Below are 16,712 nucleotides of genomic sequence, written 5' to 3'. Positions count from 1 at the left end.
ACCAGTGTGGCATGTCTCACTGGCTTGCCTGCACCGCTCCATAGATCCTTTCCTTCCCCCCTTTGCAATCCTCAGGTGCTGCCACCAATATCACTGGCTTCTTCCCATTTTTCTCCACAAATCACAAAACAGCCCTCTTTCATTCCTAAAACATTCAAAATGTATATTTTGATTTGGACATAGACTGTCCCAAGCCAGATGCATATGCACCAAATAGTTCAGCCACATCTCTACACTCTTGCTACAGGAATAATGCACTGAGTATTTCAGTAGAAAAAAAATAATGTCATAATTTAACATGCTTCTTTGGAGGGTACTTTGTGAATGCTCTTGCCAAAATTTCAATTTTTTTAAAAAAAGGTTTTATTTAAGACATTCCTACTCCGCATTTCCTTTCTTTAAAGAAATTGTTCAAAATTGCTTCTAACAATATAAAAGCATATTATAAAAATATAAAAGTATATACAATAATATGAAAGCATATTAAATCAGCTAAAACCATTATCAACCACTTCTTCCCCAATCCTAAAATTAGCAATCAATAAAATGGAAGAACAGAGTCATATTTATTTCATTTTGAAGAAATTACATTTTATTATTGGATTATTTAAAAGTCTGTATTTTGGTGACTGCCTACTAAAATATACTCAGAAAAAAAAAATTAAAATGGGAATTAATTTGGAAATAAAACTGGTGCTGTTACATATGGCTAATGAGAACATTCCTCCTGCATTGGTTTTAAAGTTTTGTTGTACGTGTAGATTGTTGGTTGAAAAGATCTGTAAGATGTTTTAAATGCTAAATATGACTTTTGCATTTCCATTTCTGTGCATATGTTGGGGGGAGGGGGCTGCAAAAATACTTGAAAAGGTTTTAGTTGGTTCTAAGAATACAAGAGCAGCTGTTGGAAATATGAATAGCCTGCAGACTCAGTTCAACAACAGTTGATCAACTGTGCTATGACTAACAGATGTCATTCCACCATGTAAGAGTTCATGCGGACAGCTTTTTTAAAAAATGCATTAGGCAGAATAATCACACGCCATGTTTATTTTGGTTGTCGATAATAAAGAACAATGAATTTTGCACCAGCCTTGCAGTTTATGCAGTGAGATCAGCAAGATGTTATATTGTACATCTTAGTTTCTACAATCTGATCACACAATCGTTTTGGAATTGCTTTTAATAATGAAAACACATATAAAGGTTTTGTAAATAATATGAAAACTAGGGGAATTAAGTAAACTTGTTTAATTTGCACTGTTAGTTTTTAAAATTTGCTGCATCTTGCTGGTGAGTTTTTTTTTTAAAAAAAAGAGATCTAGCATGTCCACATATCTCAGCATTGGGAACTAAGGGCAGGCACAGAATGGGAAAAATTAAGGAGGAATTCAGTCTTAGTTGTGAAAATTAGATACCAGTTGGACATTGCTTTCTAAGACTGCAAGAAAAGGACACTGTAATAAAATTGTCATGTCATTACGCTATTTTATGGTTGATAGCTACTGCATTTTTCCATGGTCTTTAAAATTCTATATATGTCTGTAATTGTAGAAGGATGGAATTCAAAGGCTTCCTTCTGTATAGCCTCAGTGTAACTAAATCACTCTCTCTTAACTTGGTAATAGAAATTATTTTAGCAACATTTTTTTATGATTAAAAACATAGAGATCCACACATCTTGACTGATGTGATTAACCAGCCAAAATGTATGATCTGCACCATCAAATGAATGGGCTCCCCAAAGGGATGGGGAGAATCATTTATTTTATTTTATTGATGCATAAATTTATTTTATTTTTATTTATTTATTTATTAAATTTCTCCCCCACCCATCTCCCCCCAATGGGGGACACTGGGCAGTTCACTGGTTTTAAAACATTAAAACCATAAATACATATAAATACATAAAACATAAAAATTTAAAAAACTTTACTAAAAAAGAGGAAGAGAGTCCAAGAAGATGAAGGCTCTGGGGCTGAAGACAGCAGGCCTCTATGGGGCTAGTCATCCCCACGCTTGAAGTATTCCCTCCCCACCCCAGGCCAAGTCGCAGAACCAGGTCTTCAAAGCCCTCCGGAAGGCCAGGAGTGAGGGGGCCAATCTCACCTCCAGGGGCAGAATATTCAGAGTGCGGGGGCTACAGCAGAGAAGGCCCACCTTCTGGACCCCGCTAATCAACGTTCTTTTACTGAGGGGGTCTGAAGCATGCCCTCTCTGTGTGATTGAGTGGGACGGGTTGAAGTCATGGGGAAGAGGTGGTCCCTTAGGTAACCTGGTCCCATGCCATGTAGGGCTTTAAAGGTGATAACCAACACCTTGAATTGGACCTGGAAGCAGACTGGTACTCAATGCAGCTCGTGGAGCAACAGCGTTACATGGGCCCTTCTTGGGGTTCCAAGGATAGCCCACGTGGCTGCATTCTGGACCAGCTGTAGCTTCCGGATATTCTTCAAGGGTAGCCCCACGTAGAGCGCATTGCAGTAGTTTATCTGGGAGGTAACAAGGGCGTGAGTGACTGTTCAAAGGGCATCCCAATCCAGGAAAGGGCATAACTGATGGACAACCCGAAGTTGTGCAAAGGTCCTCCTTGCCACGGCTGCCACCTGCTCTTTGAGCAGGAGCCGTGAGTCTAGGAGGACCCCCAGATTATGCACTGGGTCTGTCTGGGGCAGTGTTACCCCATCCAGCACCAAAGATGACAAAGTCCCGGATACCGAGGACCGATTAACCTACAGCCACTCCGTCTTACCAGGGTTCAGCTGAAGCCTGTTGTTCCCCATCCAGACCCTTACAGCCTCCAGGCACTGTGAAAGGGCGGTCACGGCATCACTAACCTCACCTGGGATGGGGATGTATAATTGTGTATCATCAGCATATTGATGATACCTCATCCCATGATGGCGGATGATCTCACCCAGCAGTTTCATGTAGGTGTTGAAAAGGAGCGGAGAGAGAACTGAACCCTGCGGCACCCCACAGAGGAGGGGCCGAGGATGGGACCTCTTGTTCCCTATCAGCACTGATTGGGATCGGCCCTGAAGAAAGGAGGTGAACCAGCACAAGACCGTGCTGCCCACCCCCAATTCCCTGAGTTGTCCCAATAGGATACGGTGGTTGACGGTATCGAAAGCTGCTGAGAGATCAAGGAGAGCAAGGATGGTCTCACTTCCACCATCGGGCTCCCGCCAGAGATCATCCATAAGTGTGACCAATGCTGTTTCCATTACATAATCAGGCCTGAAACCTGACTGGAAGGGGTCCAGATAATCCATTTCCTCCAGAACCCTTTGGAGCTGTGATGCCACCACTTTCTCAACCACATTCCCCAAAAAAGGGAGGTGGGAGACTGGATGAAAATTGTCTAGTACAGTAGGATCCAGGGAGGGCTTCTTGAGGACGGGGTGCACCAATGCCTCCTTAAAGGCAGCCAGAAACACTCCCTCCTGCAAGGATATATTAACCATTGCCTGGATCCAAGCACATGTCACCTCCCAAGCTGCTTTCACCAGCCAAGAGGGACATGGGTCAAGATGGCAAGTGGTGGCCTTCACAGTCCCCAGGATCATGTCCACTTCTTCAGGATCAGCAGGATCAAGCTATTCCCAGATAACTGGGTAAGAATGGTCCTCTGGTATCTCCCCAGACCCTGCCCCATGCTCGGGGCATGAGTCTAACTTGGAACAAATCTGAGCGACTTTGTCCTGCAGACCCTTCGAAAATTTCTCTGTGTGGCCATGAAAATGAACCCCCACATCTGCCTTACCAAGGAGGGACCTAGTGATTCTGGACAGGGCCGCTGGGCGGCATTCTGCGGACATGATAAGAGCGGAGAAGTATTGGTGCTTCGCTGCTCTTATCGCCACAGTGTAGGCCTTGATAGCGGCTCTAACCTGTGTTCAGTTGGATTCGGTCTTTGTCTTCCTCCAGCGGCGCTCTAGACATCTCTTGACCCTCTTTAGCACTCTCAACTCCTCCTAAACGGGGAGTGTCTGGGCCAATGTGGCAAGAGAGGCCGCATAGGCACGATCCTGTCCAAAGCCCTGGTTGCCTCCCTATTCCAAGCAGCAGCCAAGGCCTCTGCTGGACCATGCAGCAGATCCATGGGAATACCCCCCAGCTCCCTCTGAAACCCTGATGGGTCTAGCAGGTGTCCGGGGCGGACCAATGGCATGGGTCCTGCCTCCCTGCGGAGGGTGGCATAGGAGAAACTCAGGGCCCCCAGGACATGATCTGACCATGACAATGGGAATAGGAAAATAGGAAAATAGGAAATAGGAAAATAAATCCTATTTTCTCCTTACCAGGGCTTGGTAGGAAACTGCAATAAAAAACAAGTAAAACGTTCTAGGTCATGAAAATCCCAGTAAAATTAAAGAGTGAATGAAAAAAGATTTAAATACCTTTAAAAGCCTGTCTGAACATGGCACTGTAACCACTCTTCAAAGAGAGCTCAGTAACTGGAAAAGCCCTGCTTCAGATACCCATTGAGACCTTGTAGTTTGAGAAACATAGATTAGCTTCTAGTGAAGATAATAAATTAGAGGAAGATTTATATTGAAGTAGGTAGTTGTGGTAAAAATTCAGATCCTGGGTAAGGCCACCTCTCCTTACACTCAGCTGTTCTTCTGAATACAGTTAGCAGGAGTTGTCTATATTACTCTGAATTTGGGGAAGCCCAGAAAACAAGAAATTGTTATTCCTTTCTAAGCATCCAAAGTCAGGATAAGCTTCCATTTTTCTTTGCAATGAGGTTGGCCAAAATAGGATTTGCCAAAATGAAAGAAAATGTAATAAGCTCACTCACAGTACCTGGACTAATTTTGCTATTTATAACAGAGTTGTAATTCCCCGTTCGTGAGTGTACAGCGGTGTTTGACGGAAATGGTATGGGTGTATTGTGGTTCCCTGAGGATAGATGTCCCAAGGGCATTCGTGCCATTTATGTGATACAGGGAGAAGGGAAGCGCTACCTGTCTTGGGATTTTTATGTCCTTTTAGTCAGGGGCATCTCACATCTTAACAAACCACCAGCTGTCTAAGAATGGAAACCATGCAGTCTGGCTTTGTGTAGGGATTTAATAGTAGGTTTCCTAGTGCCCTTGCAGGAGGACTGTTTATCTCTTGGTAGATGTTCTGAGAGCTGAACATCTCAAATAACTATTTGAATGGGCTGTGAGAATAACCTTGGGAGACAGGAGGAAGAGCTGCAGCCTAGACAACGGTCTGATGAATGAAATCTGAGTTGAGAGGAGGAATGCGGGTGGAGGGTCTCAGAAGGGACCTCCCTACTTCTCTGGAAAGTAAGACGGGAGGGGGAAAGTGTTGTCAGACTTGCAAGATTCTGTTACTGTAACCTTACAATAAAGATAGTGTTAGTACCCATGGTTTTGGTTTCCCGTCTGGACCATTCTGAAGGGCTGACACTATTAGTACTATTGCAATTAGGACTATTGCAATATATCCTTCCTTTCAGTTCTACTAAGGCAACTTGCATGTAACATCAACCATCACTGAAATAAAAACAATTGGAAGAGGACTGGAGCATACACCATGGCTATGGGGAGTGGGGTCTGTGTGTATGTGTATGTGAAGAGGAGACAGGGATGTTGCAAGTCCCTTTCACCTCTTCTTAAGATTTTTAGCATTTTGTTTAAATGTTAAATAGCCGCGAACAATAGAAAGACATTTATGGCAAGCCTCCAATGAAGAGAGGCAGTTGGCTATTCAAGCACAGCTAAGCCTTTTCTGTCCTTTCTGCATATGATTCTAGGGAGACGGTGTTTGTGCAGAAGAAGAAGAAATTCGGTATTTGTGCTCCACTTTGCGACAAATAGCTGCTTTTCATAAGTGAGATTTTTTTTTAATGCCAATTGCTCATTTCATATTCTGATGCTGTGTAACTAAGTATAATTAGAATTAGGTGCTTTACCTACAGAGACCAAGAAAAAGAACCAAGTTGTAGCTAGTGGTCTGGATTCAATCTCTCATTTACAGTCCACAGATTCCCCTCTGGGATGGACAAGGATGAAATTTTCCAGATCCCCCCCTTTTTTTGTTTTTTGTATTGGGGGGTTGTAAGGGTTTGGAGGAAAATGGATGCTTAAAGCCCATTACAGCCCTTAAAATAATTTTAGTACCCTTAAATGGCTTGTCCTCTGAGAAAAAGGATCAAATAAGGGTGGATTGGGAAGCCACTGAAGCCATAAATGTAAGGCCCCATACAATTATTGGGGAACGACCAATCTCTCAAGCCTGATATTTCATGCAGAAGCTCAGATTTTCAGGCATAACCCCTAAGTCCGCAGGAACATGGTGATCCAGAATCAAATATCAAAAGGCTGAAAGATGCAGAAGTATGGTGCCATGCGGCATTGTTTTGTAAGGCTAATGGGCTACTTGAGAATTGCTCAGGTGTGGTTTGCTGACACAGATAGCTCTGGTTTCTAAGGCTAGATTACTATACGCTGGAGTTGAGGCTAAGGAGTGGAGGCGAATGAAAAGCTTTTCATTAAAACATCCCAGTGCTGGAGATAACATCACTCTTCTGGAATTCAGGGCCTTGATCTGATCCTTGACTATGCTTCTATGTCTAATTCTGTGAATTTTATGATACTGCCTCTCCTATTCTGAAATCTGGGACTGGACTTTGATTATCCTTGCTGTCATGTGTCCCTGATTACTGTCTGACTGTACTTTTTTTGCTTGGGCCTTCTGAGACACAGCATCCATTGTCTCCCTTTCAGCCCACTGAAAACTAGGCCAAACATTTTGCCCCCTCTACTTTGGTGATCCCATAACATGCTATCTGTGATCTCCAGACAAAGCACAAGGATAGAGTACAGCCCCCTGGCCAAAATGAAATGAGGATGTTAGAATTAAAAATTGCTTTTCAAATAAAACTCAAGAGTTTATGTGAAAATGTCAGAGGTTTCAGAATTCTGTGGCCCATCCTTGCACTAAATTATGAGTGTTTATATGTTTGTTCTCTCCTTGGATAAATTTAATTTCTTTAAAAAATGTCCTTTTGATCCTTTAAGTCTCCAGATGGTATACTAGATGCTCTCAACACAATGTATTAACTTATTCTAATATAGATCTTTGGTAACAAAAATCTTTTAGCAGAAGTTAAATCAAATACCTATGTTATTGTTTGAAATTAAGAGAGATCTTTGGTTTTCTGTAAGTGGTACTAGTTAAATAAACCACTTCCATTTACTCTGCTGAGACAATTTGATTTTTTAAAAAAAGATAATCCAATTTAATCTATATTTCATTATCAAGATTTCTAGCCTGGGGAATTCCAAAGATTTTTTTGCAGACAAAATTAAGTGAATGTGGAATAGACATTACAGTAGAACTATAATCTTCAAAGCTAAGTTGTTATGACTTTTTGAAAGTACTTGGGTTTATGTTTTATTTCTTTCTGGATTATGTAGTGCCCATGATCTCACCGAGTGGAACCTCTATGACAAGATGTCTAAGCTACTTGTTTCTGAGTTGGGACAGAGCCCTTTACCTCTTCAGGTAATTTTAGCTGTTTTGAGCATTGAATACATGTGCTCACCAAAATGTATTTCTTGTTTGAACATCCTTGTTAAATTTAACCATCCCTAATTTTGCATTTTATTAGGTTGAATTTCAGCTAATATGAAATTAATTACTTTGGCCAAGCAAATTCTTAATTCAGCAATTGAGCCTGTATTATTCATGTTAATCTGTTGCAGCTAAAACATTAGATTTATTATTATGATATAAGTTTTCGTGGGCTCCAGATAGGACATACTTAAATTATGATGATGATTTTGCTTGTTCGTCTCTCCTGCAGATTCTCTTGCCTGCTTTACAGTGTGCTTATTTTGCACTGCTTTGGCAGCTCCCTTCTATGGCAGAGTCAACGTCTTCCAAGGTTGGGCTCATTACAATAATTACAGATTACTTTCTGAGAGTTTTTTTCACATATTATTTTCTGGGAGTTTTTTCTTTGTTAGCCAGTTTAGAGTGGTAGCATGATTCACACTCATACTTCTAACAGAACAGAGATAGCTCACAGACACCGTCATTCAGATTCCCAATGCAGAGGTTATTTGGAGAATTTTGTATGAAATATACAACCCCCCTTTTCCCTTGCTATTTCAATAGAATGAAGCTCCATGTATAACATCAGGGCTGACCTTAATTTGGAGGAGACCTGTACAAGTTTAAATATAGATATCCTATGTGTTATGAAATTAGTAGTACCCTTAATAAGGCCATAGTATTCTTTGATCATATGTACACTGGCCACAAGCTGTGGAAAGTCATGTCTGGGTTGCTTTCTAATACAATCTATATGAATATTTTCTAAAAAGTGTATTAAATTTGGGATACATATTATTAGTTTCCTAATGTATTGTTCACGCTTGTTTTTATAGACTGCCTTAGTCTGCAATGTGCATGTCCCAGTGTGTGTGGTATCTAATTTGTAGGTGTATAACCTTAGAAAAAGCAAGGAAATCCCATTAAAAGCTTACTTTATATTTGTACAATTTCTTTCATGCATATTGTTATGAGGTTTCACCCAAAACAATGAAGAATATTGTATTGTCGAAGGCTTTCACGGCTGGCATACGATGGCTGGTGTGGGTCTTCCGGGCTGTGTGGCCATGTTCTGGAAGTTTTGTTTCCTAACGTTTCGCCAGCACCTGTGACCGGCATCTTCAGAGTGCAGGAGCACAGACAGGAGCAGTTCTCTCTGTGCCCAGGGTGATGTGACTCTTTTGTGGGTATTTATAGAGATCTGGGGGGGAAGGGGGGATTGGGAGGTTGGGGGGGTTGGGTTACTGAGTGGCTGCTTGTTTTGGTGTCAGAATGTGTGTGTATCTTCCTGGGGATTAGGCAGGGTTTTTTCTTCTATTGAATTGTTAACGAGGGGCTGCTGGGGGTGATTAGCAAGTTCATTGTGTGAACTGTTCACATGTCCTGGTGGTTGAGCTGAGTTCGTTGACCTTTTGCAGGCTGTATTTTTCAGGATTGGTAGCCAAGTTTTGTTTATTTTTAGACTCTCCTCTTTTTTATTGAAACTGTGCTGGTGTTTGTGAATCTCAATGGCTTCCCGGTATAGCCTGGTATAGTGGCTGTTGGTGTTGTCCAGTATCTCTGTGTTTTCAAATAGGATTTTGTGTCCAGAGTGCTTGAGAGCATGTTCAGCTACTGCAGATTTTTCTGGTTGCTGTAGTCTGCAGTGTCTTTCGTGTTCTTTTATCCTGGTATGGATGCTGCGTTTTGTGGTCCCGATGTATACATGCCCGCAACTGCATGGTACGTGGTATACTCCTGTGGCGGTGAGGGGATCCCTTTTGTCTTTTGCTGATTTTAGCACTTCTTGTACTTTTCTGGTGGGTCTGAAGATTGTTTGGAAATTGTGTTTTTCCATCAGTTTTCCCATGCGGTCTGTGACCCCTTTGATATAGGGCAGAAATACTTTGTTGGTGGGTGGCTGTTTTTCTTCTTCAGTCACATGTTGTTTTCTTGGTTTGATGGCTCTTTTTATTTCATTCTTGGAGTAGCCATTCGCTTGTAGGACCCAATTAAGGTGGTTAAGTTCAGGGTTTAGGAATTGGAATTTGAGGTCTGGTTTGCGTATGACCAACGTGTCTAGAAATGGAAGTTGGCCGTCCACTTCTTTTTCCATGGTGAATTGTATATTGGGGTGGACGCTGTTTAGGTGGTTCAGGAACTTCTCTAGGTCTTCTTCATCCTGACTCCAAATTGCGAAGGTGTCATCCACAAATCGGAACCAGACTGTTGGGGTAACGGGTGGGTCAACGAACCCGAAGGTCAACGAACTCAGCTCAACCACTAGGACATGTGAACAGTTCACACAATGAACTTGCTAATCACCCCCAGCAGCCCCTTGTTAACAATTCAATAGAAGAAAAAACCCTGCCTAATCCCCAGGAAGATACACACAGATGCTGACACCAAAACAAGCAGCCACTCAGTAACTCAACCCCCCCCACACACCCCCAATCCCCCCTCCCCCCCCTCAGATCTCTATAAATACCCACAAAAGGGTCACATCACCCTGGGCACAGAGAGAACTGCTCCTGTCTGTGCTCCTGCACTCTGAAGATGCCGGTCACAGATGCTGGCGAAACGTTAGGAAACAAAACTTCCAGAACATGGCCACATAGCCCGGAAGACCCACACCAGCCAATGAAAAATATTGCAAGTTTTTATGGTGTTTTAAACGAATTACTGGTTCTTAGTGTGGGTAGTTTGATTTTCTGAGGAGGTATGTTAACGGGTGTAGGGAATTCTGTGGAAAAGGGCTAGATTGGAACTTATCCAGGTTGTTCCATAGTATCATGGAGCAATCTGGATTTTGTGGCAGATTATTTAATAGAGGATAGGAAGAAAAGTTTTTGAATATTTTGTTATCATCAGAACAATGTGTTTCTGGAATGAAATTTTCAGAATATAAAGGTGAAATGAGGTCAGTCAAACTGTCTCATAGCTCTTCCTAGGGATTTCTCACAGCCTATGCCATCCCTTTAATTACCTGAAAAAGTATTTCTGAGCTTCTTTTTTAGCCTAGTAATATTCAAAGATGAAATATTGAATAGTCCAAAGGACACTTCTAGACATAGCTTCAGTTCTGCTTTGGAAGCAAATTGAGCATCCTGATACTCAGTTGATGGTTTTGGTTAGCACTTCCCATCATGTTTTGTTGCAATGATGAGGTTTCATGCAGACAGAAGCTGGCATCTGGCATGACGGAAAGTATCTAGCAATGCCTTCCACTTGATTGGTGAGGTTTATATGTGTATGAATTTGTTTCCCAAGACACTCTGAAGCTACGTCACCCAATATACTCAACACAAAAAGTACTCATTACCTTTATGTCAGACAAGAAAACATATCCTCTAAAAACCAGAGTACTTTAAAATGGAGGTTCTGTCAAGCAAGGCCAAAGTAATAATCAAGACCATTAAGAATATCTACCTATTTTACATCATTCTGAAACTAGACACAGATTTCATGTTTTGAATTAGCAATATAATGACAATTGTAATGCTAAAACGTGGTTCATTAATATTTCTAACCATATGATTAGATTGTCTTTCTTTTCTAGTTGTTTTTAATTGTTTCTATTATATTGCTATATACTGCTTAGAGTTGCTCTAGTGAGTGAGACAGCCTATACATTGATTAAATAAATAAATATTCAAAACCATTAACCATTAAACTATGCAGATTGTTCTTACTGAAAAGTGCACTTACTACTGCCATCTAAATAGTCAATGAATGTCTTGTTGCTATGAGACATTGTCTTGGAAACAACTGATTGCAAGCTTAGTTTAAACTTTCTTGCATGGAGATACGTGCTCTTCATTTAGGAGATACTTACATAGTACTTGGGAAAATAGCTTTTTCTTCCATGGTTGAGCTGATATAGGAGGGGAAGACACCATGGTTACTTTCTGGTGTGAAAAGCAACCATATGGAGGACTGCAGAGGTAGGAAAGGTGATTTATCCTCCCTCACTTTCTAGACTTTTCTACCTCCACAGTCCTCCCAGACCCCACTGTTTTATTCCCATAGTTCAATAAATGTAGGGTTGAGACTTCAGGCTTGTAGGGAACATGAATTTCTAACCGGGTTGGTAAAGAAAGCCAGAGGGCTTATTTGCAATACCACATTGAACCATGCAGGTCATTATCTATTGATACAATATCTGGCTTTCAGCTTCGTGCACCAAAAAACCTCAAATAAAGGCTTGAGCCTTTCCTAAATTTATCACACATAATAACGTGAGAAAATAACAACAACAGCAACATAAAAACTATTAATTTCTATTTTTATAGGAAAATATATTTCTTTTGAAGACACATTTGAGGCAATATTGCGAAATTTGCACATGCTATCTCAGCCACTATAACAGAGAGTTACGTGAAAAGGTAATTGTTCTAAAAACATTGTTTCTTTTAAAATGTATAGCATGCCCTGAATTAATGAGTATGGCTAAGTGCGCATACCTAAAAATCAGTGTCTCCACTCCTAGTTTTGAGGCCTCTCAATCTATGTTAAACAAAGTCTTCAGAAAACTGGGAAGATGTCCCATATCAGCCAGTGGGTTTAGTTGAGTTGGGCTATAATTTATCTTAGAATCAATGTGCAACCAGATAATTCAGCAGAAAAAGCAGTCTTGAGAAAACCAGATGATTAGCAGGATAATCCAAAAGGTACCCCAAATACACCTAAAGATGACAAATAAACCAAGTCATAATCTGTAATAGTATGTGGGAAAGACCTTGGGAGATGGGGTGAAGAGATGCTGCCTAAGGAACGGTCAGATAAGAGAGCATGGTCTGCCGCTGCATAGTGGGTGGAGCAAGAGGCTCAGAAGAGACCCTCCCTAAGTTCTCTGGCTGTAAAGGTGATTTTGGGAGAATTGTACTTTCAGACTTGCAAGATTCTGTTAATGTAGTTTTACAATAAAGTAGAATTAGCTTATCTGGTGGTGTTTCCTGTCTGGTCTACCTGGTAAGGCTGACATAATCTAAGAAGTCAGTCTGAGGGTCCAAGATAGTTTGAGACAGCTGGGCTAGGAATATTCAAGATAATGGATGTTGTTTCAAGCAGTTATATATCTCCATATCTAGTGCAACTGATACGCCTCTAATTTATTTATTTATTTATTTAATTAATTTTTCAACCGCCCATCTCCCCCCAATGGGGGAACTCTGGGCGATTCACAATAAACATTAGAACATAAATATATAAACACATAAAACCATAAATTAAAACATAAGAATACAGGGCTATCCAGGAGCAGCAGCAACTTCTGAGTAGGCCGTTATTCCCAGGAACTTTGTGAAACCTCTAAGGAGGTCTCAGATCCACAGAGCTCAACTGTTCTGTAACTGTTGGGTTGAACCATGGGTCAATGAATTCATTGGCTTTTGAAGTCCCTCTTAGCTTCTCCTCATCTTCTGAGGATGAATCTTCTCCAGGTGTTACAACAGGAGGAAATAAAACATCAATATATCTCCTTATCAAATAGAAACCTACTTCTGGTATAGGACAGCAGCTAAAGAGACTGAATAATGAATTATTAGTCTCCAAATATCAAATCTGCTATTAATTATTATTATTTGATGAAACAAAGATAAGTAAGAATCTTTACCTGCTATTGGAAAAACCATGATGGTGGTTATGAAGTATGTCCAGAAGGGGAATTGTGGGAAATATCAGTACGCATTTAAACAGCAGTATCTCAGCATACAGAATGTGACATATAATCTTGATTAAACTACTCATAGTGTTGGATTATAGATGTTATATTATTTATGCAAATTTGTAATAACTTGAATATAAATTCATACAATTTGCACTGCTTAGAAAACCCGTTATCTCTCTAACTCCAGTTTAGATTAAAGCAAGCTGGGAATTATTTTGCTTTGCATGTTAATTAAACAAGGAAGGCAGAGAAATATTACGATAGAGTATTGTTTTTTAAAATGTCTACGTCATTTTTGTTGTTTATCACTATAGGCTTTTATGATACTTTGTGATCTACTGTTAATTCTAAGTCATCAAGATTCAAGCAATGATGGTGCTGCTGGTTTCCTGGAATATCTTCCCAGTACATCTCTTCAGTCAAAAATGCTCTTATTTATTCGGGATCATGTTTTTGGAGAGGAAGAAGAAGAAACCAAAGGTCAGCAATATTTTTCAGTAAATTCATTTTGCTGATGATGTTTTCTTCTTTCTCTTTGTATTCCATCATTCAGAATAAGCAGGGTGAGATAGACAGATAGTTACAGTGGTGCTTAAAAATTTGTGAACCCTTTGAATTTTCAATGTTTCTGCATAAATATGACCTAAAATGTAAACTATTCTCCACACAAGTCAAGACTAGATAAAGAGAACACAATTAAACAAATGAGTCAAAAGCATTATACTTTTCATTTATTTATTGAGGAAATAAATTTGCCAAGAAATAGATCCTTTCTTTGTGTTCTCGGCCTATTCAGTTGGAATAATATCAGTTTGACACACAGAGGTCATATAAATATGATTTTTAATTTTTTTTGTATTTGCCTTGATTCAGTTTGTTTTATTGCATTTGTTTAAAATAGCTTTATTTTGTAATTTAGTGCATGAAACTATCTTGCGGCCCTGCGTTGTGGAACTCTTTACTCCCTCCTAGGCAATTAGAAGGCAATTAAAGTAACTCTGTTCTGCAGTATTTTCTGCTGTTTTCTGCTGGGTATATATTTTGGGGGGGTAGGTTTTTTTTTTTAATTACAGTTATTATTTGTTGGGGTTTTTTTTCTGTTTGTATTGTACTCTGTTGCATGCTGCCCCGACTCTACAGATTGGGGTGGATTACAAAACTGTAAATCAATCAGTCAATCAACCAACATTGGAAGGAAAAAATTGCACCTAATTTGCAGCAATGGATTGCTGATATGTATTGTTGGTCATCATTGAAATGAGGTTCTCGGGGAGTTGATGGGGTCAGAGAAGCAAGGAAGATTTTCAAGCAATGAGGTCATTTAAAAAAAAAATCAGTTGATAATGTGAGTTGCTAAGAGTGGTTTTTGTTTGTGGCAGCAATAAATAAATAAAATATAATTTTCCAAGTCTCCTTTTTCCTCTCGTTTTTCTTTATCATTAAATAAATAATAAAGATAATTATTGAATGACTTTTAATAATGATTATTTTAATGATCATTCAGATCATTATTTCTGAAGCTACATTATTTTTTTATATTGTATATATTTATACTTTTTGAAATTTAGTGTTATTATATAACAAATACAGTTTAATAAATCAAAGAATACATGAATGTGATCAGATTTTGAGCTTTTAATATTTATTTATTTATTTATTTATTTATTTATTTATTTATTTATTTATGCGTGCTTCACTCTTGCTTCTTCCTTCTTGAAGAATGGGAAATGTACATGTAATAGCAAGTGAGTAGCTAACACCATGATGTCTAGAAAGAACATCTCTTATCATCTAAAAAGCAGAGAAATACATATAAAGATGATGTGATTGCTGTGGTTTAGAGCAGGGTTCCTGAACCTCAGCAACTTTAAGATGGGTGGACTTCAGCTCCCAGAATTCCCGAGCCAGCATGGCTGGCTCGGGAATTCTGGGAGTTGAAGTCCATCCATCTTAAAGTTGCTGAGGTTCGGGAACCCTGGTTTAGAGTACCGGTGAAATACTTGAGTGTCTGTAGCTCAGACTAATGTTGTCTATATATATAATTCATCATGATTTTAGAATGAAACCTAACCGTATTCCTCTCCACAGATTTGACAGAAGGTGATGTGAAGGTAAAGGAAAGTCAGAAGCTGGATGTTTTACATCTAAAGCGATGCCTCCTTGCAGCTTATTCCAAATTAATCGTCTATAATGTTGTTGAGATAACCGCTGCTGCTGAAATCTATAAGCATTATATGAAGGTAATGCAAAAACCCCTTGATGTCTTCCAAGCACTGTAAAATTAACCCCTGTGATGTTTTTGGTAAATCCATGAACACCGAATAAACTGATGATGGGTCACAGTATGAATGGATAGTATATACAGTTTTTATTTCCATTATGATAATGAAATAAGGGACCAGTTTATGACAACTGGAGAAATGTTTATTTTATTCACAAACTTTTTTCTTTGTTTCACTCTGAGACAAACCTACATGGAAAGAAATCTTGCAATCTCTGATAAAGTTTATATGTATTGCAGCCATATCTGTGAAGGTGAACACATGGGAAATATGCATAATGTAGAAAACCTTTGGTTTATTAAAACCTAGAAACCTGATGCTTCTGGCCGGAAAGCATACTCCTTATATACAGTATGAATGCTTGAAAAGGCAAACATATTGTTTTCTACCATGACTGGGGGCAGGGGGGCAAAAGGGGTAAGTGACATCATGCATGTCGTCATGACATCATGTAAATGATGCAAATTCTATAACAATGTAATTTGTGTGATGATAGCACCAGTTCATGACATCATCATGACTTCTACTGAAGACCTGTATTTTCTACAATAGCACTGAATGGAATATTATTTTAATCTTTATGTGATCATCCAAACATAGTCTACTTTTTCTTCTTTACTCTTTTGGGGGTTTTGCATTGCTTTAAGTATGTTCCTAAACGTGTATTATTGGTAATGTATTCCAATAAAATTAATTGAATCTGATTTTGAATTAGCTTCTTCACAAATAGAATAATGTTATGTGCAAAATAACCTAAGGTTGGAATGCTGTAAATCAGGAGTAGGCAATTACTCCTACATAAGTAGGCCCTCCTTATGTTTTGAACTACAACTTCTAGCTCCATAATTGTGCTTTCCAGGACTGAAGAAAATTAAAATCCAGAACATCTGGGTGCAAAATGTTGCTTACCCACTGTAGAGATGAATTTGAATGACTCCCATTGCTGTCTAGTTTTGTTTAGTCATGTAGAAGATTGTGCTTCAAATATTAATAGTATGCAGCATATTACATGCTTGAAACACTGTCTCATATTTGAGACAGCTGTTCTGGCCATATTGGAAGTGTTCCAACACTGTTCAGACCAAGTGTTCTCAACAAGAAACAACCCAGTTTTGAGTTCAAAACACCTGTTTCGAAACACAGCTATCTCAAGCTCAGAATGATCAGATACTCCTGCTAAGCTGGGAACAATTTGTTCTGGGCTT

At 39.5% G+C, this 16,712-nt stretch overlaps 1 protein-coding gene across 5 annotated transcripts in view; it reads left to right on the top strand.

The window, feature by feature from the left end:
• Window positions 1-16,712, top strand: part of LOC103063803 (cohesin subunit SA-2-like) — a 68,511-nt gene that overhangs the window by 38,545 nt on the left and 13,254 nt on the right. For all 5 annotated transcript variants that reach the window (XM_025166118.2, XM_015887916.3, XM_088144989.1 and 2 more), the window contains 6 exons: window positions 5,774-5,850; window positions 7,440-7,527; window positions 7,829-7,909; window positions 11,850-11,942; window positions 13,540-13,705; window positions 15,314-15,465. In XM_025166118.2, coding sequence (XP_025021886.1) covers window positions 5,774-5,850; window positions 7,440-7,527; window positions 7,829-7,909; window positions 11,850-11,942; window positions 13,540-13,705; window positions 15,314-15,465 — 657 coding nt within the window. The remainder of the gene's footprint in view (window positions 1-5,773; window positions 5,851-7,439; window positions 7,528-7,828; window positions 7,910-11,849; window positions 11,943-13,539; window positions 13,706-15,313; window positions 15,466-16,712) is intronic.

This window comes from Python bivittatus, unplaced genomic scaffold (genome assembly GCF_059951505.1).
Source record: "Python bivittatus isolate LINGU-HERP-01145 unplaced genomic scaffold, Pbiv_v1 ctg000350_np1212, whole genome shotgun sequence".
NCBI classification, from domain to species: Eukaryota; Metazoa; Chordata; class Lepidosauria; order Squamata; family Pythonidae; genus Python; species Python bivittatus.
The sequence above is the reverse complement of the archived record's forward strand: the minus strand, read 5'-3'. Positions and strand labels throughout refer to the sequence as shown.